This window comes from Cryptotermes secundus, unplaced genomic scaffold, assembly GCF_002891405.2.
Source record: "Cryptotermes secundus unplaced genomic scaffold, Csec_1.0 scaffold528, whole genome shotgun sequence".
NCBI classification, from domain to species: Eukaryota; Metazoa; Arthropoda; class Insecta; order Blattodea; family Kalotermitidae; genus Cryptotermes; species Cryptotermes secundus.
Genome location: NW_019724748.1, coordinates 515268 through 538470, shown reverse-complemented (window position 1 = coordinate 538470; position 23203 = coordinate 515268). Strand labels below are relative to the sequence as shown.

The following is a 23203-nucleotide window of genomic DNA, read 5'->3' as shown; positions in this document are numbered from 1 at the left end:
TGTGTAAGATCTAGAAAAACCGAAGTGAACGAAGAAGTTCATGGAGGTAGGCCTAGGCCCACTGGGGCTGTAGTGCCAAGGAAAAAAAAAAGTCCGGCTGCAAGTTTCATATTCTTTTTTTCCCCCCAGGCACCTGTGAAACAAATTTATAAATGCTAGCTGACTAAAACTAACTCCATGGAGCTGAGCCCTTCTTGAGAAGCAGTCAATTGTGCAGCTGTTCAAGAATTTCCCATGATTTTATGGAACCCGAAGGTTCATTACCGTCTTCACAAGAGCCCTCCACTGGTGCCTATCCTGAGCCAGATCTATCCAATCCATACCATCCCATCCTATCTCTCTAAGATCCATTTTAATATTGTCCACCCACCTACATCTTGGTCTTCCTAGTGGTCTCTTTCCTTCTGCCTTTCCCACCAATATCCTATATGCATTCCTCTTCTCCCTATTCGTGCTACATGCCCTGTCCACCTCATCCTCCTTGGCTTGATCATTCTAATTACACTTGGAGAAGAGTAAATTTATGAAGCTCCTCATTATGCAGTTTTCTCTAACCTGTACCATTTCATCCCTCTTCGGTCCAGACGTTATCTGCAGCACCCTGTTCTCAAGTACCCTCAGTCTCCGGGTAGGTCCTTCGACTCTATGTAAGAAACAAACAAATCTTACAATGTTTACTTGGTGTCGAGATCCTCACAGCAGTGCCTATTACGAGTTCTGTTTCCTGGGATGTGACGCCGTGTAGGATTGTAGAAGTTAACTGATGTTTCGGAGGAGCCTTCTGCCTCCATCTTCAGGGACGGAGAGAGAACTAAGCAAACAAGTTCTAATTGACCCTGGCTGTATGTTTGTTTGGCTTACACTTGGACCTTGACGATGGAGGCAATACATTCCTCTGAAACAACGGAACGTGTCTTCCAGACTAACCAGCTTTGCATTCCACAAAATCCTGCTCTTCTTAAAAAATATCATACATCAGTCTTGGAGCCATTTTGCGTTGCACTACATTCAGACCTCTATTTACAGTACATTTTCATTGAAATTTACATTTTTAGAAAATCGGAATTTAGATGCGAAAGATGTTGTCACGTGTAGGAGTGACTATTAGACGGGGTTTGGATCGGATATTTGGATTTATTGTATTTATACAGTAAACTAGTAATTACAAGTAACTGAGCGCTACCTCTATCTCCGCACTTTACAATTCACTGCTGCAAACACTAATGTGCACAGCCTATTACAGCCTCCACTAGCCGTTTCCTGGCAACGGATTTTAATACAGGAACTATAACAGTCTCACTGTGCTACAGGGCACATAAAGACTTTGAGCTCTCAGCTGAACCCTCTCGATTCCTCCGTCATATGCCAGCTGCGAACCCCGGAACTCCCTATCCAGTTCTCTGATTTAGCTGCAAGCTGTTTCGTTGCCACCTCTTCTCAATCTCTTAGACTGCCGACTGAAGAGACTCCCTCAGTTATTCCAGTTATGTAGACTCGGGGAGGCCCCAACAGAAAGCACAGTTTCCTGTGTGTTTACCTTGCTGCTGCATAGGAATGGTACTTTTCCTGTTGTTGCCTGCAAGTTCATTTCCGCTGGAACCTGTTTACCGAGCCGTTGCCTAGCAATGTACGTGTACTCCGGCTTTTAGGTATCATGTCACAATATGTTACAAGGAGGAGGCACGAGATCGTCAGGCATCTGAGGCTTGACTGAATGGGACGGGCAGGGCACGTGGCACACATAAGACCTAACTTAAATACATGGAGTTTTTCTGTGGCAAAGCCAGAAGGAAAGAGATTACTACGAAGAACTAGACGTTAGTGGGAAAAAATGAAATTAAAATTGATCTTAGAATGGATCGTTATGGACTGGATTGATCTGGCTCAGAAGAGAGACCAGTGGATGGCTCAGGAGAGAGACCAGTGGATGGCTCTTGTGAACACGGTAATGAAATTTCAGTTCATAAAATGTGATATTCTTGAGTAGATGAGCGACTGGTGACCTCTCAACAAGGACCCGACATTATGACATTAGTTTGTTAGTCAAATGTTATCAGATTCTGAAGATAAATCAATCGCTCTCCACTCGGTTTTGGTATCGGCAGGCAAGTGACAGCAAACCTGACTCTGCGGACAAGAGTGCTTGTGGAAGTCCGGACACAAGGGTAAAGCTGGATAAGCCTTCTGATGACGGCCAACGGTGACCGAAACATGCAAAGGCAAACTCTCCGCATTAAGCTTGTTACACTCGGTGGGCCTTACTAGGGCACAAGATGCTTCTTACAGAAATATCAGACATGAAGTTGGATAGAAATGCATATTAACAACAGTGGCCATTTCTTAAAACGATGAGCCGGTCTTTCAAATCAAGCAGAGGAACTGCATACAGCCTGAACTTGGAGCAAAGTCTGAACCGTTGTTACAAGAGTTGAATGTGCTGAACATGTGCTTAGGACCACAGACTGACTTCTTCAGAGAGACTTGCCATCAATATTTACGTATAATTCGTACAAGTCCCGCCAATATATATATATATATTGTAACATTTGAGGTTTACACAGCGGTGACTATAACTATGCAACAGTTTGTTGCACCTGATCACGCTGGTTCGCTCGTGGATTTCTTCTTGTCTTCTACCCTGAAGTTCCTCCGAAACGTCGGTTAACACAACATCTACATGGCGCCACATCCCAGAAGACTGCTTTCTTTCTTTATATATATATAAATTACAAATTTATATTGGGCCTACAAAGAGTTTCGATAAAAAGCAAGAGTCAATTTGCTACGGCCTGTTCATAAGAGATGTTATTTCCCTGCCCGTGCTGTAACACTCCAGCAGCGTTACCTTCGCAAAACAGTTCACACCTCTCAATGCGTCCCCACAGAACACAAAAAGCTGCCTACTTAAGGCATCGATTGAAGTTTCCGACCGTTTACGTACCGAACTCAACAAAACAAAACGACCTTCGGGATTTTCATTGCCAATATGCGTTTCTTTTGTTTGTACGGCATTAAATATGACACGCTGTAACAGAACGAATCCAAACCTCTCAGTACAAGCATACGCATTCCTGCCACTGATAACGTTACTCGTAAAGTACTCCGCGAGTAAGGTAACAAGTTGTTGTGTAATGTTATTGTTGCTACTGATGCTTGTATTCTTCAACCCTAATATGGAGGCGGCATGTTCCTCCAAAACGTCGGCTGATTTTCAGCGTACTATGCGGCGCTATATCCCGGAAGATAAATTCTTCACAACCACTGCCGTCAGTATTAAATATCACACAAAATATTTTTATTAAGTTATAAATAAATGGCAAAATGTGAAATATATGCCCTATGTACGAATAAATGAAACCGAATAATATATTGTACATATTGTCACGTGTAGGGTGGTACGCGCGACGAAAATGACGGGTTCTAGTTCGGTGACTGGATTTATTGGCACCTTCGTTACAGTCTCTCTTAATCACTTTCAAATACAGCGCTAGCTGGTCCTCTCGTGGCACCACAACTAAGACGCAGGAACTACAGCAGTCTCACTGCATCACACACTCCAAGTATTACACATGAATAAAGCCTTCTAATCACATACCAAGTCTTCTCAGGTCGACGAACTTTCCGCGACTGTATCCTACCGAGAACTCAGAACTGAATCGTAGCGCTGTTTATTATGATAACTCTTTTGCACGGACCCCACGGAAAACAGTTCTTAATTGACGAAACTTGTTTACCGAACCATTGAAAGGGAACGGTTGCGGCGCGGACCTCATAGAAAATACTCTCTCCATTGCTGCGGCTTGTTTACCAAGACATTACTTAGCAACGCTCTGGCCATCCACGTTACAACATACTTATTTCGTTTCTAAGAACACACATTCCACCAAAATTCGTTGGCCTGTTAATTTTCGTTGCTTTTCAAAAGAAAACAATTCTTTTGCACCACCCGGTACGTATTCTGAAGTAAAGATGGCGTTCACACACGTTCTTCCTACAAGTCTGTTAAGATCACGATCACGATAGTTGCCTGATTTAACCTTACCATTAAATTTACACGCACACACACAGCTGGCTCTCGTATGGCGTGCGGGCTTCACGATTTAATTACAAATCCCGAATTACTGCTGAATATTCGCTTAATTAAATCTACGGGCGTTGCGGTACCACACACACACAAACCATTTACTTCCATATACGTAATATGTATATAAGTGGCCTCTGTTTATATTTAAATAACACATAGAGGTGCAAATGAAAAAGGTGCCCCCAGATGTCGCTGCTCTATTCGTGGCACCAGATTGAATCATCGCAAACTGGATGTGTGTTTTGTGCTTCTGCTTACGGACAGGAGTCCCTGCTGGCTTCCAAATATAATTTCCATTAGAACAGGCCAATCCTACAACACTGGCTCATCTAGTCTATCTAGAATCTGCTTACGTGACTGAATGTTTCATGACATCGCAGCAGTCACTGTATTGTTACTTTCCGTTACGTGTTCTTTGCATAAAGTATATAAAGTGAACTCATGGCGGAAATACTGAATGTTTCTGACTTTCCTGTTTGCGTGTCTCCTTTTTGAAACTAACTTAAGATTAATATTTCTTGGCTCTACGAGCACCTAAGGACCTCGATATCCTTTACGAGTAATGTCCATTCTTCTGTGTTATTTTCCGTTTCGTTTCATCTCCTTGCTTTCACCTTGAACCTGCCATGTTATCTCTACCGTCTAGCTTAGTTTCTCTATTTTCCGCATAACGACTGTTCGATCCATTCCACTCGAAATCACTTGCCCCGCCCATTCCAACTTTATCTATTATTTCTTCACCTATCGATATAATTTTCTTCAATTGCTGAAATAGCAGTATCGTGTTTCTCCCATTCCTGTTGCAATAGTATTAACTCTCCTGTCCTGAGTAAACCGAGAACATTCTAAGTGGCAAGAAATGCAATTCGTTGTCCTCTGAAGCATCCAAATTATCCTTCCGACATCCATCGCCAGTTTTCTTAACATGCGTCCTTTTAGAGGTGAGGCTAAGAGCCTCGCCTTCAGCCCTCGACGTGTCGCGTGGCTCCTGTCTGGTATGAGAGACCCTGCTAGCTTAGCTGTTGTGGTAAACAGGGCACCCGAACCCCTCCAGCACGTAAACACATCTACATATCTGCCACTACCGACGGATTTTATTTAAATTTGGTAAGAGAGATATACACCGATAGAGTGCTGAGGAAAATACTTGGGTCGAAGCGAGATGAAGTGACAGGAGGTTGGAGAGAACTGTGTAATGAGGAGCTTCACAACTTGTACACTTTGCCAAGCGTAATTAGTATGAAGAAATCAAGAAGGATGGGAGGAGGGAATGTAGCACGAGTGGGGCAGAAGAGGAATGCACATAGGATACTGGTGCGAAAGCCAGAAGGAAAGAGACCCCTAGGAAGACCGAGACGTAGGTGGGTGGATAATATTATAATGGATCTTAGAGAGATGGGATGAGGTGGTATGGACTGGATTGATCTGGCTCAGGATAGGGACCAGTGCAGGAGTCTTGTCAACACGGTAATGAAACTTCGGGTTATATAAAATGCTGGAAAGTTCTTGAGTAGGTGCACAACTGGCAGCTTCTCAAGAAGAGCTCAGCTGCATGAAGTTAGTTACAGATATACACTAACAGATGTCGGGCGAAGCTGAAATGTTTCTTCTCTGCGTTACGCGATGCTAGAACAGACTGCTACTTCCTTTCTTCTAAACGTCTGAGCGCACATAAATTATTTGCATCACTGGAGTACGTAGACATCAACTACAGGATCTACTAATTTATCTCTGTGACAGGGAATATTCACGGATGGTACTAGACAGAAGTGAGTGACAAGCTTCACGCTCCGTCCTCTTCAGTCCCTTGAGGGAGTGCCTATTGGATAGGCTAGGTGAATATCAGGGGTTTCTGGGCGTGTAGCGATGAAATGTCCTGCTCAGGCCCGATACTAAAATACGGTCCAACAGTTCGTAGCCATCCCGTTACTGAGAAATGGCGGCTACCGTGATTATTAATGTAAAGCATATGGCTGTATTTCTGACGAAGAAGCACGAGCTATCGGGCTGAGTAGAAGTATTTTCTGATCTACGTTATTCACTCATTAATTCATCTACTTTATCAGATGTACTTTTGCAAACACTGTCTGTAGCCCAGATTATATAACGTGGAATGACTGTATGACATAAATAACAAATTGGAAAGGTCGTTGCAGGAAGCGATCTTGGCCTCATTTAAGATACTATCTTGCATTTGACTGTAGGAACTGAGGAAATCCACGAATAACCTCGGAGCCCCAGCCGAAATTCGAACCAGGCACCTCCCGAACAGAAGTCAGTAGCGTTACCACCTGAGCTCAATTTGTCATGTGCACCCTGTAGAGAAGGGTTAGTTCTGGCCTCAATTAGAGAAGAGCTCGGGGCCAGGACGCGACGTGACGCGAAGCGAGCCGTTAGAACGTCCACCCTGCCAGCACTGCTCTCGCCGATATTAACATAACCCAACATCAAGCTGCGGTTAGCTGCAAGTGCAGATTAGCAGTCTACACCGCCATAACAACACTACGCAGCCAGGGAAACATAACCACTCTCATCTGAAGTGTAGTCATTCCGAAACTCAATGAGTACAGCTCTCACGAAATGAAGTCATAACATTGCAGCGCAGTCATCAAACCAATATGGACATACGGAATCCAACTCTGGGGATGCGCCAGCAAAACAAATATAGATCTCATTGTAAACGCACCGCGGTACGTGTCTAACCACACCATCCACACCGACCTCAAAACTCCATACGTCACAGAATTCATCCAAGAACACAGCATCAACCACTTCAGCAAATTAGCTAACCACCCAAACCCACTGCTCCAGCCACTTTTACAGCAACACCACCACAGAAGAATTGGACGAAAGTGGCCAGAAGATCTAAAAAACTGAGGGACACGTCGATGGAAGTGACCCACTCAAGCCACTGAAGTGTACAATTCTTAACTAATTGTACACAAGACAGCAAATTTACTGAAAGACTGTAGTATATCTGATTGTCAATAAAGGAGATTAAAAAAAAAACATTGCAGAGTATCTCGCTCGAATTTATCTCGGAAGGCGTGTCGTGATCAGGACTGTCTCTGTGACATTACTACGCATGGGCCGAGACACTGAAGGTACTGATCAGTAACAATTTGAAGCCTCAAGAGTGAAAGAAGAGAAAGTGGTGGGCAGGAGAAAGTTTCTGCTTCGAATATTCGCAGGCAGTGACCGCTTGTCCTTCTGGTATAAGTATCTTGCGAGAGGGCAAAGCCTCAAATTCTTCCCGTTCTTACCTCGCAGGAAACCCGCTGCTTCTCCATTGCAAAGACCTGCTGATTAGTGTGCAGCCTGCCTTGTGCGTGCCAGAGACACGGAGGCCGAACACATGAAGATGCGCTGCATGGTCACGGACAGTGCACATCTCAGGGGCCGTGGTGACTGACGCCTTTCTTCTGCGAACATACGATTCGCGGAGATCTGAATTTACTACGCGGGAAGGCACAGAGTTTTCAAATATTAAAGCAGGTGATACATATAGCAGCTGGAAGAGTTCTCTAATACTCTTCATATTAGCGTACACGAGTACAAAGTTTTAGAGCGTTATTTGTATTTATTTTAGCAGAAGGGCCCTGCTGTATGGAATTTATTGTCTGTAATCTACAAAAAGAGATAAATATAGAAGCGACCGAAACTGAGAACCCCCACGTTCATTTCATCAGTCCGCCAATCAGAATGCAACAATTCTGTGGCTCAGCTCAAGAGTCCCGTAAGTGAAAGATATAATTCAGCGTGTCATTGGAATATAGAACTATTTTTATGCTTATGCAGAGTAAGTAGTCAAGCACAGTTGAGCATCTTCAATCACGTAAGATTTGAGGTTTCCACGGCGGTGACTATGAAGCATGGCGTCTTCTGGCATGTGGCGCCGTGTGGGTCTTTTGTTAGCCGACGTTTTGGAGGAAGGTATCGCCTCCATCTTCAGGGTATAAGAAATCCGCGAGCGATGAACCAGCGCCACATCCCAGAAGACGGCATTCTTCATCATTAATCCAAATGCTAAAATTATAAAATTCATATCACAGTGGAAATACTGCATTTCACGTGCAACGAATGCAAGACAGGCAAATTCCGAAGAGAATTCTAACATACAGTCCAGAAGGAAGACAAAACGTAGGGCGTCCATAGTTACCATAGAGGGACCAGCATACTCTTCAAGAGGACGAAACAGGCCACATATGGTCTAATCCACGACGACGACGATGATGATGATGATGATGACGAGGTATTCAAGAGCAATTAGGAAGAAATTTCCGGATGATAATTTCGTGGCCATTAATGAAGTTACACCACTATAACAGCAATTCGGTTGGTCCACCGACTGAGATTAGCTCTTTCTAAGGGACCCAATTGCCCGGTCACGGTAGCCGAGCGGTCTAAGGCATGTACTATCTTCGCTCGCTTGGAAACCGGAATCGTGGTTTAGTTTGTTTAGTTTGTGTGTGTGCGTTTTTCTGTGTTTGTGTACAGGTAGAGGCTTTGCGACGAGCTGATCACCCGCCCAAGGAGTCCTACCGAATGTGTAAGATCTAGAAAAACCGAAGTGAACGGAGAAGTTCATGAAGGTAGGCCTAGGCCCACTGGGGCTGTAGTGCCAAGGAAAGAAAATGGACCCAACTGAGTAGGTGTCTTCCTTCCTCACTTGAAGACGGAAACATATCCAGTTTCCGAAACGTCGTGTTTTCTATTACCTAGAATTCCGGACGATGGAAAAGTCCAATACCCAGTAATTCTGTGTGTCATCCACCATCGTCAGAGCCCTTTAGAATCTACTGCACTCCTCTTACCACTTGGCATGGGTGTTTCCTGCGTATTGAAACCCCAAGCTTGACCACAGCTGCACAGTACGATGCAAACTTGTAATTTTCACCACGCTCTCCTGAGAATCCCAAAACATCCCAGTTGATGGCGCTACCTTAAACTTCGAGCGCTTTTGTTGAAGGTGAACTGGGATGTTTCCGTTGCACTGAAGCACCCATGTATCGCCCATAGTAACAATCTCTTTCATCTGCATACTCCTACCATGAAAGACATTGCAAGGGCAGACCCACTCGGTTCACTTTTTCTAAGTCATTGCCTTCAGAGATAAGGGCGAGTTTTGCATTTTGGGGGGTGCTGGGATAACACTGCAATATGAACTGAGAGAAGGCCAGTGCGCGACATGTGCGCAGGCTCAGTAGTTGCACTACTCACGTACTTCTGAGGAAGAAGCAGCGATGGTTCGTGCTTGATACTCAAACCTGACTACTGTGTTCCACACTTCATGTGTGGCCGTGCCAATGCAAGTCCCCTCTACGGAGAATCCAATCCCACAAATTATTCCTCAAAATTCGCCGTTGATCCTTCTCTAAATGCATGCTACAGTGACAACCTCACAGCCAGTCAAATTCAAAACTAGACACTGATTTCACTGGAAATCTTTTGCTCATTTAATTGAGTCTTATACAACCTTAAAGCATGTAACCTTTTTATAACATTCTGTACAGTCTGTTTAAACGGTAACTTTGTGGACACCTAAAGCTTGTTAAAGCCTGGGGCCACACGAGCGCACAAATGCGTCCGTTGTAACGAACGTACTTTATGACGGACACTGCTGAGGACACCACATCACGTTACAACGGGCGCATTTTGTGCGCTCGTGTGGCCCCAGCCTAAGATGTCAAAACATGGCAGAAAGAATACCGTTTCGGGAGGCCACACACCAAACACGCTCAAAGCCATCGATATATCTTGTTCCTAACTTGGATGCTATTGATAATGGCGAGCCGCCCAGATACTGATTTTTGTCGGATTAGCTTCACAGCACCGCAGAAACAAATTCATCTTCTGCGTCCGTCAGTGTAGAGGCTCTTCAAGGGGATGTATTGGACATCTTTGAAAGAGACAGCCAGTGCATTAAAAGTGTTCCGTTATTCGAGGGGCTCTGTCACAGCAGACGCAATGCTCTCAGTGCAACTTCACCGCTGTCAATGTCAATTTCCATCCATCTTCCACGGTCTGCCTTCTGTTATCGGGTCACATCCATCTTGGCATGCCTATGAGGAACGAGCATGCTGTTTCGTTATGCAGAAACCTAGAGGAACGTCACCAAAATATGTATTCGCAGTCGCTCGTCAACGGAATCACACGGTGCATTAATTTCTTTCACTATGAAATCTTACATACGAATATTATAACGGGAGTGGAGAATGTGTGGCTCTTTATTCTCCTGTGTGTACTTGCTCCGCGCTCCGTCCCCTGCGAAAATGGCGATAAATGCACTAAATATGTATACGGGTGGGTGAGGGCAAATATGCAATCAGGCCACATTGCTTCAAAAGAAAAAATCAGCATACCGTGACTTAGAGTCCCATTGCTAGGCAACGACTCATAAAAACATTCCCGCGGAAGCGTACGCGCGCAACAAAAGTATGTCAATTGCTAGGCAACGGATCAGTAAACAAACCTCAACAATAGAGAGACTGTTTTCTACGTGGTAAGTGCCGAGATGTTATAAAGGGACAAAGAAAGTCGTTTAAGTTGTCGAAAATTGTGTCGAGTTCTGGAGATGACAGTCGAAGGTGATTATCCTTATTAACCTATCGAGTGTACTGTAATTCTTAGGACTTGATGGATCACAGAGCAGAGACTTGGTATCCGTTATTCCACTCCATTACAAATTAGAATGTGCAAAGAGGAACGGGAATACGGAAAACCGAGTGGAGAAATAGCCTGCACCGTACGAGAAGTCTTCAACTGGCGAACGCGAGAGGAAACACGTAACCTCCTGGTGTAACGTCACTTCCTCTGAGGCTCGCTGGAAAGCCGACAGTAATGCTGATGGACTGCGCCGCGAACCGAACAAGTGGGCGAATGTTTCTGCCGCAACGCAACGGCGCAGTGCGAACTGCGAGCATCTGGTGGACTACGGATGTTCTTCCCGTCGTATGCAAGTCCAGGTCCCCATGCGTTACGGTTAGGTTGCGAGTGTGTGTCCGGCTTGAGATTTTGTTTCGAATATAACAAAGTGCATGTTCATTCATCGGAGGCTGCGAGTTGAGTACGGTCGGAGCAGGAGTACATGCCAGCCTGTGTGACGAGAAGTTTGCCCTCTCTCCTTCAGTTGGAAACAAATCAAGGTGTCCAAGCTTCACAAAGAAAAAATAACACGGAGTTTCCAGGCAGTCTGAGGGAAGCCGTCAGTGATATCGTAGTTCTGAAAACAACTTCGGTCATGTTGCTGCAGAACATGTTTAGATTAATGCAAGCTGAGCTAATGATTACCATATGAACGAAAGATCGTCTGAATTTAGTTGTAAACCCGAGACAATTGTCTAGTGGTAACACTATAGATTTGTATTCGAGAGGTACTAGGTTCAAATCTTGGCAGGGATGGGGGTAATCCTGATTGAGGAATTTCAGAGTTTGCCTCGGCCCTCTATTCCACCGGCTCTCAACACTTTTACCCCCGGAACCAAAATGTCTTGGTTCATCAGACTTATGGCCCAACGCAAAAATAAAATAACCGTGTACGCTTATGAACTTATAAAAAAGACATTAAATGCATTTCTTACTCGGATTTTTATACAGCATTGTTATTAAGAACTGGAAGTGTCATAGTAAAGAGTAAGTTGAAGACCATTTAACGGAAAGTGTGCGTTTGACACAACACAGAACCGTTACATATTTAGATATTTGATTTCGAAAAAAAATGAAAGGTTCTTAGAGCCCTAAGACGGACATTTAGTTAAAATTTGACAATTTTTATACCTGCAACTACAGGAAAACATGAAGTTCTATGTCATATCGGAAAATTGATTAGTGTCTTGACGCTTGGGGTGGGGAACCCCATTTTGGAGGCTGTAGCGGGAAACGATTTTGGCACTGCTAGCTTTCATAAGCCTCTGCGCACAGCTTAGAGGGGCAAGTCCTCGCCATACAAACAGCTTAGAGTAAACCTTCGTGCATAAATATCAACATGCAGTAAAGTTGCTATATACTTTCATTAACACTAATAGCGATGTATCACGTTTATCTCTATTTTTATCTCATGGGTCTGGTGTAGTGTCCGGTGGAGACCAGTGCAACAATGACACAACAGCAACTAAACAGGAAGAAAGCAAGTCAGCGAGAATTTAAGCAAAAGCAAGCAAGTGCGTATTTTGTTTAAGCATAACATTTAGCTTATGTTCGTGCATAATTCAGCGTTTTCTACATTAAATAATTGGGCCCCTTGATAATCGCAAGAGTTTGCACACAGCTATGACTTAGTACGTATTGGTACGAGTAGGCCTGTTAAAAAGGGAATTTCATTTAATTAAGATTTAACTTTAAGATTAAACTTTATGCATACTTGCTGTCAGAAACGGTATTGCGCAGATCCTGACTCCACTGCTCCATACTGTTCTTGCCCATTTTGAGATGTATGTATGTACGTAAGGGATGGGCCATAAATACAGGTCCCCGCACTGCGACCTTCAATGATGTATTGTGCTTCCCCTTGGATTAGCCCTTTATTAATCCTACACTTTTAATAAAGTGTAGGACCCTGCCCACTCCTTCATGCCTGAGGACAACACTTTGCAGAAGCCACACAGATTCCTCCCAGGAGCTGAGCCCTTCTTGAGATGCCGCCAGTTGCGCAGATGCTCAAGAATATCCAAACATTTTATGGAACCCAAAGGTTCGCTACCGTGAAGAATGCCGTCCTCTGGGATCTGGCACCGTGTAGACATTGTGTAAACTGACGTTTCGGAGGAAGGTATCGCCTCCATCTTCAGGGTATAAAAGTCCGCGAGCGAGGAACTAGCGCGAGCAGGTGGCTGCAGAATGACTGAACTCTCTGAATGAGCTCTCCCTCTGTAACTTCGAGGCGAACCGAATGTAGACCACCATCCCGAACAGTTCGTCTGTTACTGCGTCTCTTCGTTGCCGCGGGAACGTGTGTTAGTCCCATGGCAAGCCGTCGTCTAGCAACGGACCACTCCGGCTTTCAGGCGTCATTTCACAATATGTAAGCGGGTAAGGTTGGAACACTTAAAAGCGGTTTAGCAGGACGTAAACCTGTTTCCAGTCTGTGGCCTCTCTTCAAGCAAATGGCTTTTTTGAACGATGTAAATGCGAGTTGAGAACACAGGCCCTCAGCAGAAGAGTCGCAGGCATGTCACACAAATATTATTTTCGCTGAAGAGCCGAACTGAACCGTCATCATTTTCCTGTTCCGCGTCTCGTGAAGAATCTCCTGTGCTTTGGACTCCTGCCTCAATTCGCCTAGCAACGCCATAAAGCTCAGCTTTCCCCCTCCAGAAACGAAAATTACCACCGCTAGCAGAAACCATGATGAAGTACAATGTGGAAATTGGTGGCGGAAACTCAAATTATACAGCCTCACTTGAAATCGCTTCCTAGAATTCGGAAAATACGTTTGCGTGGAAAAACTAACGACCCAGAACCCATTAGAACAGAGCACTGCCAATAAAAATCCCCATATTTAATTTCCTGAACCGCCGCATTATCCAGCTGCATCAGTAAATAGTTTCGGGGTTTCAGACGACTTCGTTCAACAACCTTCAGGACCAGAGACAAAACAGCTAATGTCACTTTCAGATTTTGATCTACGTCTTTCTACGTTACGTTCTAAACTTTTTTTCTTGTGGGGGTATAACGTCCAAGCTGGGCCCCTCAAAAGGAAAGATGAAAACGTGCCCTGAAATCTGAAAAGGATATTAAGAATCATTTATGGCCCGATTAAGGAACATGGTATGTGGAGTTCAAGGTATAACCACGAACTTCATAAATTATGTAATGAACTAGATATAGTCATATGTCGGGATAGCGCAGTCGGTAGAGCGACAGGCTATGGGCTGGACGAGAGAGGAGTCGGAGTTCGAGCCCATGTAGGGTCAATAATTTTCTCTTCTCCGCATCGTCCAGACCGGTTCTGGGGTCCACCCAACCTCCTATCCAATACGTACCGGGGGCTCTTTCCTCGGAGGTAAAGTGGCCGGCGCTTGAAACTGACCACTCACCTCCAGGTAGTGCCCAAGGAAAGAAAATGTGGATCTATACTTTCATTCTCCCATGCGTCTTCATGGCATAGTGCTTAATCAAGCATAGGGACAACTTTACCTTACTGCATATAGTGAAAGCGATCAATGAGCGGCGGTTCAGATGCCTGGGACACCTTTTAAGAATTCAGGTGCAGAACCCTTTCAGGATGTTAACTCTACATAAACCAGTGGATACTCGACGAGTAGGCAGACCTGCTGTTATGTATATATGTAAGGGGTGGGCCATAAAAACTGGCCCCCGCACTGCGACCTTCAATGATCTATTGTGCTTAGGCCTGCTATTAGGTGGTTGGTGTCAGTTGAAGAAGAAATTGGAGGCGCAAGTCACGTGATTGGGTCAGAGGAGAATTTCGCATTCACAACAGTTAGTAGTGAATAAATGGTTATATCAAGTGGAAAGAGTAAAAACGATGAAAATTTGTATACGTTGCCTGAAAGTTATTTCTTCCTCTGTGAGACCACCCTCGAGTCTGCTGAATAGAAGACTGAATGACTGTACTCATCTCTACAGATTACAAAATTCTCCACGAATAATCCTATCTTATGATAACCGTGAATCCGACATGCAGGATGACACGTTAGACTTAACTTCCGCGATGAAGTTTGTGGAAGTGTTGCATCTTTTTACACAACTTTGAGAGAACGATCAGTGTCCCCGGCCAGAGCGCCGGCAAGCGCTTGAACTGCTGAATCATTGTTTGTCTGCAAGAGCAGGTGGGATGTCCCATGATTAGACAACAGCACTCGGTGACTCAACAAGACACCAAGCAAACAGAGGCAAGGCGGAGTGCTGTGGAGAACATTCGGAGCTACGAGGGTGGGTGTAGCAGGAAGGCGGAAAAACTGCATAAAGAGGAATTCCTTGCTCTGTACTGTTTTCCGATATCATTGGGAAGGTCAAATATGTAGCACGCATGAGTAAAGATAGATGCATTCAAAGTTTCGTTACGAAAGGCTGAAGGAAAGAGGCCACTTACAAGTCCTAGGCGTAGACAGGAAGATAATAATGTTAAGTATATCTGTGACTAAAGACGGGGTTTGGATTGGTGAACCGATTTACTGATCAGTTGACTGCCCTTCACTCACAGCTCCCCCCCCCCCAAGACATATCCACGTAAAAGGTAAAGTTGTCCCTGTGCTTAACTATTAAGCACTACTATCTACAGTTGTACAGTCCTTTGGTACAACCTTGGCCACGTTCTTCAGTAGGACTCCTTGGAAGGGGGATCAGCCCGTCTCAAGGCCTCTACCTACACACACAACAACACAAACACAGAATAAACGCACACAGACATCCGTGCCTGGAGTGGGATTCGAACACACGATCCCATCGTTCGAGCTAGCAAAAACAGTTCCTGCCTTAGATAGGCTCTCGACGCTCAACGCTGTGCGTGTATAGTCTCATTAGATAGTAAACTTAAACAAAACACAATCCGGAACACAGAGACGCACAGGAAGGTCCAAGGTAAGAGGAAAAGTTGAATCAAAGGAAGACGATGCGGACAAGAGGACCTAACCACTGGAAAAGAAATTAACGATATCAGACCTTCATGGCATTAGTCGCCATAGGTGGAATGAAGCTTTCGGATTATTTTTGGTTCTTGGTAAAAACGTTTCGGTCTGCATGTTTGTTATCAACTGCTGAACTATGGCACGTACATCAGAATGCACGCAGATCCACAGTGGGACTTCCCCTTTCTATTCAGAATGAGATGACAGTGTAACGGAAATGATTTTAGGGCTCGCATACTGCCTAATCAATACCTAATCAATAGTAGCAGTCTTGAGATTGGGAAGATAAAACGACATATATCCTTTTTAGCTTCATTAAACAGGTTTTCTCTTATTGCATTTTCACGGCTACTCTTTCATTGCTGAAAAGAAACAAATAACTTCGTCTGTTTATGGGTAGTGGGAAATGTGTCTTATAAAGTACAACCAAACCAGAATCACGCATTAACAATACAAAGCGATATAGGCCGATTTCGTAGAAAGCCTTCAAGATGCATTCAAATCCCCGGCGTACTAGCTGATGACCTGAAATTCTAAACGCACTTCAATATCCGAAATGCAGTGCTTCATAATATAAAGTGAAATTACTTTATTTTTAAAGCTATAACTCCAGATAAAAACTAATTTGTTAAGAACTAATTCACTTGACTCTTGGCGGTTTGCAAAGAGATAATCTGCATATACAACCTTGGTTTACACTTCTTTCAGAATAAGCTTAATTTTCACATGTTCACTTCAACGTGTTTTTATATGTAGTTCTGCAAAGTGCCAGGAAGGTCTGATAACATAGGGAATATGGCCACTACTTTTATCTAGTCGAAACAAGTCAAGATAAACGTAAATGTCTATAAGCCTACAAGACAGAAATATTTAATATTGGTGTTTCGGAAAATACAACTGCAGCCAGAGAAATATTCACGAAGTCTTTCGTGTCTGCGCAGGAACATTTTATGGGTTGGACGATGCGGGTTCGATTCCCGGCAGTGCTAAAATTTGCTGTTCTCCACTAAGTCCGGAATGACTCTGCAGTCCAAAGAGACTTCTCTCCAATGGGTACCCGGGGCTAATTCCCCGGGGATAAAGCAGCGGGTGCATGAAGCTGATCGCTCACTTCCTTCTTGTTCCGAGGTTAAGATTGGTGGAGGTATACCTCCACTCCCATATGTTTTCATGACAGAGTGCTTAACCAATTAAACAGAGGGACAACTTTACCGTTCAGGAACAGGCGTACGGACGTTCTAAATCTCTGGGAGTTGCTGCTTCACAGCAGCAGTATGTTATGGACGTACATTAAAGTGTTCGTACTCTGTTGAGAGCTCCTGAGTAAAATCTCATGGAAATATAACAGCTGAGGTCTCAGTAAGGTAAGAAGGTGATACTAATAAGATGCAAATATCACATAAAATTCAAGTGTAAATAACTGGTATCAGTGCTGGGAAGAGTGCGATTATGCAGGTTATAGTCACGGAGCAGATCACGCCATTCATCTGTAAATGCTAACTCGCTTTCTGCGGAAGTGTAACCTGTACTACCTGCACTGCGTGCACTTCACCAATTTGCCACCAACTGACCTTCCTGTAAGGAAGCCTCTTTGTCTCTTGTTTTGTCTGTTCTTATTTTCATCCTCCTTTCTTTTTCTTCACCTCCTTCTATTCCCCTCCTCCAGCTTCAGTGGCTAGAGGCTGTCACGTGGTCAGCACAACGAATCCCCACTGCCGTTAATCTCAGTTTTCTAGACCGGAGCCGCTATTTCCTTGAAACAGCTCCTCAATTATTCTCACGAGGCTGAGTGGACCCCGTTCCAGACCCACTACTTCTCAGAAAATCTAGTAGTGCCGGGAATCGAACCCGGGACCTCTGGATCTGTAGCCACGAACTCTGACCACTATACCACACAGGTGCTTCGCCGACAAGCGGCGGTCGCTCGGTCGGTATTGTTCGCTTGCGGACTCAAGCCATGGAATTTATCCTTCTTATTCCCCTCCTCCTCCCTCTTGTTCGTGTATGCCGTGCTGTGATTAGGCATTACAGGTGGACTTGAGGAACTCGAGCTGTTGTTGCAACTGAACTCAGGAACAGGCGGAGTATGTGCCGCCTCGTACACAGTGGAGGGGGCACTTCTCACGTGCTTATAAAGACGCAGGCAGGGGCGACTTAGCCGTATGGAACTGATTCTTGTGGTGCGAAATGTTGGCGAACATGAAGCCGCTGCTCAAGCTGACAAATTATGAGACGAAAGAAGTTCACTGTGATTATCTGTGCAATTCGAAAACTGAAGCAGAGGTATGGTCATTCTTATTCAATTAGTCGTAACTTTTTGGGCCGTTAGAACAGCTCATTTACACAGCTTGAGGTCTCTTAGTCTGACGGCGTGACAATCTTATGGTGAGCACCGTGAGCTCATCAGATTACATACTTGTTCAGTGCATTTATTATTGCCGCGAAGGACCGTCAAAATTACCTGCATCAAACATTCGAAAATTAAATTACCCTCTGGAGAATGAGAAGTCTCCCCTGTGGACAAGTCTTTGCATAAAGGAAAGAAAAATGTCTTCAAAAGGTGACGTTACAAACTGTCTCTAAAGGGCAATGAAAAACGGAACACACGCTAGTGGTAAAATACTGTAGTCATTTGTGTAACCGTGGTAAAGTACAGATGGGTAATATTTAACAGCAAACGGCAGCGGTCCGCAGGCCACAGGTTGGATCACACGCCTATTTCATTACATTCCTTCCTTCAAACGTTTTAAAGCATATATAAAGGAGCCGGGATAGAGCAGTCGGTATAGCGACTGGCTACGGGCTGGACGGCCGAGGGGTTGGAGTTCGAGTACCGGTAGGGTCAAGAATTTTCTCTTCTCCGCGTCGTCCAGACCGGCTCTGGGTTCCACCCAACCTCCTATCAAGTGGGTACCGCCAGCTCTTTTCCCGGGGGTAAAGCAGCAGGGGCGTGAGGCTGACCACTCACCTCGAACTAGTCCCGAGGTGAAGAAAATGTGGAGCTACACATCCACTCCCCCATACGCCTTCATGGCATAGTGCTTAATTATTTAAACAGAGGGACAACTTCACCTTTTACCTCAGAGGATATTGTTTCTTCGAAGCAGCAAAAATCTAGAATTACATAATGCATTGCTGTCTGTGTTCATGAAGGGCCAGGTTCATGTGTGCGCGTGAACCATAGTTTGCACAGACACGTACACGTAACAAGAACTGAGAGCAGGCATGTGACTCCTTCCGTATTCAGGGAATAAGAGAACTCATCTCCCAGATACACAAGAACTGCATAAACATGTTCTTGCACCTTCAAATTACGATCATTTGGGATGTCACAGCGTGTAGCCTCGCAGGTGGATGTCGACGTTTAGGAGGTACGATTGCTACAATTAATATTAATTTCTGATGCAGCAAATCTTAGAGGAAATTTTGTGTGTGGAAAAGCTTGCGATCACTTTTCCATCCGGAAGATGGAGGCATTATGTTGCTCGGAAACGTCCGTTGACTTCTGCCAGGCTACATTGTGTTATATTCAAGAAGATACCTTAATATGTGTTATGTTCTTATACCCAAGGGAATCCCTCGCTTGACTGCCATTTTCCGGCAACGGCCAAATACAGGAGGAGTCTCTGATGAGCTAAAACTGAAGTCCTCTGCCTTCACAACCTACGGGGTCCCATCAATTTTATTCACAGGGATACTGCATACTTAAAGGGAGATAGTTACGAAAAAGAGCGCGTTTACCCTGGTCAGATTTACGCGCAGAATGGCTCGCCGTCTACTGAAGTGGCAGTAACAATCCATTTCTTCACAGCCATGCCAATAAAGGTTTCCAAATTTGTCCTCGTGTTTCCCGCAGTAATGTATAACACAGGAAAATAAATACAAGTGCACTAAACATTTGCATAAAGTTGCTCTGAGAACTGCATAATACTCATATGTACATCGTCTATATGGCCTTTGTTCGCAATTAGTGGATTGGGTCTGATACTTCTTTAGGAGAGCAGAGACAAAATTGAGTTCCTTTTGCCAATAATGCCAAGATTGCAGTTTCCGTTACTGAGGCTGCGCATAGTAAGTTAAGCAATTAACGTACTTGGAGGGGCAAATTATTTCTAGAAGAAACAGCTCAATAATTCACATTCAGATAAAACTGACAATTTTCTTTCGAATCATTTTTGTTCACTATTTTGCTTCGGTTGTTTGCTGACATTTACAGTGGTTCACTGTCTGCTCGAATGGTGAGTACAATATTAATTACTATATTTGATGAATAATTAACGAAAGAAGTAAACAATGTGTGCTAGGACTTCCGGCCCCACGGCAGAATTCTTCTCGATAACTGGCGCAGCACCTTCGCAGGAAGTTGCCAACGGCCAACTCAATGTGCTATCAGCCTGCGCTCTGAACACGTGGAAATAGCCGTACTCAATTTAATTTCTTGTTCAATGAAGATTTTTTTATTCCAAGAGATTACATTGGCAGTAGGACATGCTACGATTCTAATTTGATTTCTTGTCACGACGACAACCATCAACACTATTAGAAATATTACATTATTTTCTGAATTTGTAGTCCTGCCAAATGTGTGATAGTGTTGATGACAATCCCTTTGATGATGAATTATAATGCAGATCACGGACGCAATTCATATTATCGAGACTGGAAAATGTTGCCACAGAGAGGGATCCTTCATTCACTCGGGTCCGTAACATGATTAGCATGCGCTACAAGTGAAAGGAATTGTAGAGAAATATCAAAGTCTCTGGAAGGATTCCGGAAATAAAATTTCAAAACTAGTTTGGGCATTTTAAAGATATCCTCTCATCATTTTATGAATTGTAGATGATTTCATAAAATTAAACTAAGTTTTCTCCGTCTATAATTCATGTCTCTTCAGTTGGATAAATATAAACTAAGGTCGTCCATGACAGTTACCTTCCGTCAGCTGTTTAATACAACGCATTTTCTAAACGAATTGCAGGCTCAGTACAGATGTTCATACATTCAGTTGTAAATCGCTTAACTGGAGAGTTTCTTAACGACTTTCTAACTTTTCTCTCTTTCTTACAAATAATTAAATTAGGATATGTTTATCAATATTTCTTTTTTTCACATGGGGCACGCGGTAGCGTAGTTGGGTGAGGCACTATGCTACAAGCCGGAAGGTCGCGGGTTCGATTCCCGATGAGGTCATTGGATCTTTTTCAATTGGCCTTATCCTTCTAGCTGCACTATGTCCCTGGGGTCGACTCAGCCTCTCTAACAGAATTGAGTATCAGGAATTTTCCTGTGGGTAAAGGGCGGCCGACGCGTAAGGCTGACAACCTTACCGCCATCTTTGAGCCGATTATCTAGAAAATGTAGGACCCTCAACGTCTCACAACCCTATGGGCCTCCACGGTCTGTTACAGGGGTAGCTTTACATTTTTTCCCCCCCCCCCCCACATGTTTGCACCGTTACTGGACGTAGTACTGTGACTAGGGGCGGAGACATGTTTCACAACAAATGGGCAAAGCTAGGCACACGAGTATACACGTAAGGCGAGGGAAACATCACTCTGCGATATACTTGTATGTATGCTTATATGAAAACTATAGCGGTGTAAGAGTCGGCACACAGTTCGGACAGGGGAACAAGAAACATTTCAGTACAGGAACCGCTCTGATGACCGGAAGAGCAACCAGAATATGACACCGGAAGGGTTCTTGTGAAGCGCATGAGACTGGTTCCATTTCAGGGTGTTCTGAGGGCGAAGCTCCCATGGTAGTGGACTTTCTGGTTCCATCAAAGAAGAGAGTTTATTGAGCAACATTGAAGTTTTTAGGCAAAGCCCTGTAGACGTATAATTACTTATGGAAGTGCTGCTTCATAGGCCTTCTTAATAATAGTTTCTGGTGCCAGCACATTAAATACAGGCATGCGAAGTAAGGTGGAAGTGAAGAAGCACAACAGACCACTGTAGGTCGCGGTGCAAGGGCCGAGGAGGCCTACCCCTCATGCATTCAAGGTATTAAGTGCGGTAAACTTCGTGGCCTCCGGTCTAGGGCATGCACTGTCTTCGCTCGCTCGGAAGCCGGGATCGTGGGTTCGAATCCTATTCTAGGCATGGATGTTTCTGTGCGTTTTCTGTGTTTGTGTACAGGTAGAGGCCTTGCCCAAGGAGTCCTACCGTATGTCTAACATCTAGTAAAACCGAAGTGAACGGAGAGTTCCATGGAGGTAGGCCTAGGCCCAAATGAGGGCTGTAGCGCCAAGGTAGTTACTTCAGCTGCTTCAGTTTGATGCAACAACAATCCACATGACCTTGTAAAGCCTTCATGTGTTTGCTTTATTCCGTAACAGTTACAGACGTTCAGTTTAAAGTTCAGAATACGGCAGAGAGGGAACTATTTCATTGACACATTTAAATAACAAACATCAAAGCTGAAGAGGAGGTTGGTTCTTAACAACAATCCTTGTCCTTAGTATTTCATAGCAATGGTTCTGCCACTGGCCTATAGCCATAGTATTAGAGGGCTGGGCAAGAGTGATGCTCTCTAGGACATGTCCTTTCGTTCGCACTGCGTCTCGTACAGGTCGTTACCAACGTTCCGAAGGAACCTACTGGAAGCAGCAGAACGTCCGAAACGTTGGTAAGCCAGTTGCTTTCATATGCAGCGCGCAAAAAACAGTTATTCGGTAACTAAAACAAAAGAAAGTGGAACAGCTGTTGCTGACATGGCTGGAGTCACGTAGACCAGAGCCCGAATCGCTCTCTTGAAGCTGTTTATGTCTTGTAATTTCGAATTTCAATTATCCTTAGAACTGCGAATCTCACTTCCTACAGTGCTAGATCGTCATTGTAATGTGTCAAAGTTGCTCGTTTCTCATAAGTAAATGATATGCAGAAAATTACACATAAGCCGCAAATATGGGGGACAAAGATTGCCTTAAACATCGTACGTATTTACTGTTTAGTCGCGATTACAATGTCAAATGATGAGACATGCGGTCAGATACAGCATACGTTGCAGAGATCGAATTTTCCGACACTTAGCACTTGTGGGGATAATTGTGCACTGACTACAAACAATAATATATGGATAATGGGGAGTAGCTAGGCGTGGGGATATACCGTTCCAGTTTCACAGCAAAATCCTGAGAAAGCTGAAAGGGGCAAAATCTGTACAAAAACGTTAACAACAAAAAGTCATATACGCTAATAAGTAATTAACGCACTACAGACTGATCTTGTTAGAAATTTTCAGTATTATGTGTGTTCTATGAAATGGCTGCCTTATGACATATTATTGCGTTGCATCACGCATAAAGCCCTGTGCCTGCCCTACGCATATAATTACCGTGTTCCTGCAAAACTAGTAATTATTCGGACAAAACAGTTAACCGACTAAAACATGTTTTCATCGGTTTAGTTACAGAATTTGAAGACGAATGTTCTATATGAAATGCACACAGTACCGAATGCGCGAGCAGGACTGTTGCACTGTCGAGTCTCAGCCAGTGCTGCTGATGCAGAAACACATGACGAAA

General features: G+C 44.1%; 1 protein-coding gene across 3 annotated transcripts in view; it reads left to right on the top strand.

Annotated features, from left to right (window-relative positions):
- LOC111862897 (nitric oxide synthase, salivary gland) overlaps nucleotides 1-23203 on the top strand; it is a 148370-nt gene that overhangs the window by 9794 nt on the left and 115373 nt on the right. The window contains exon 1 of one of the 3 annotated variants that reach the window (XM_023848700.2): nucleotides 17847-17955. The exons of the other annotated variants lie outside the window; for them this stretch is intronic. Coding sequence (XP_023704468.1) covers nucleotides 17860-17955 — 96 coding nt within the window. The 5' untranslated portion in view covers nucleotides 17847-17859. Of the gene's footprint in view, nucleotides 1-17846; nucleotides 17956-23203 lie in introns of those variants that run through there. 3 annotated transcript variants of the gene reach the window in all.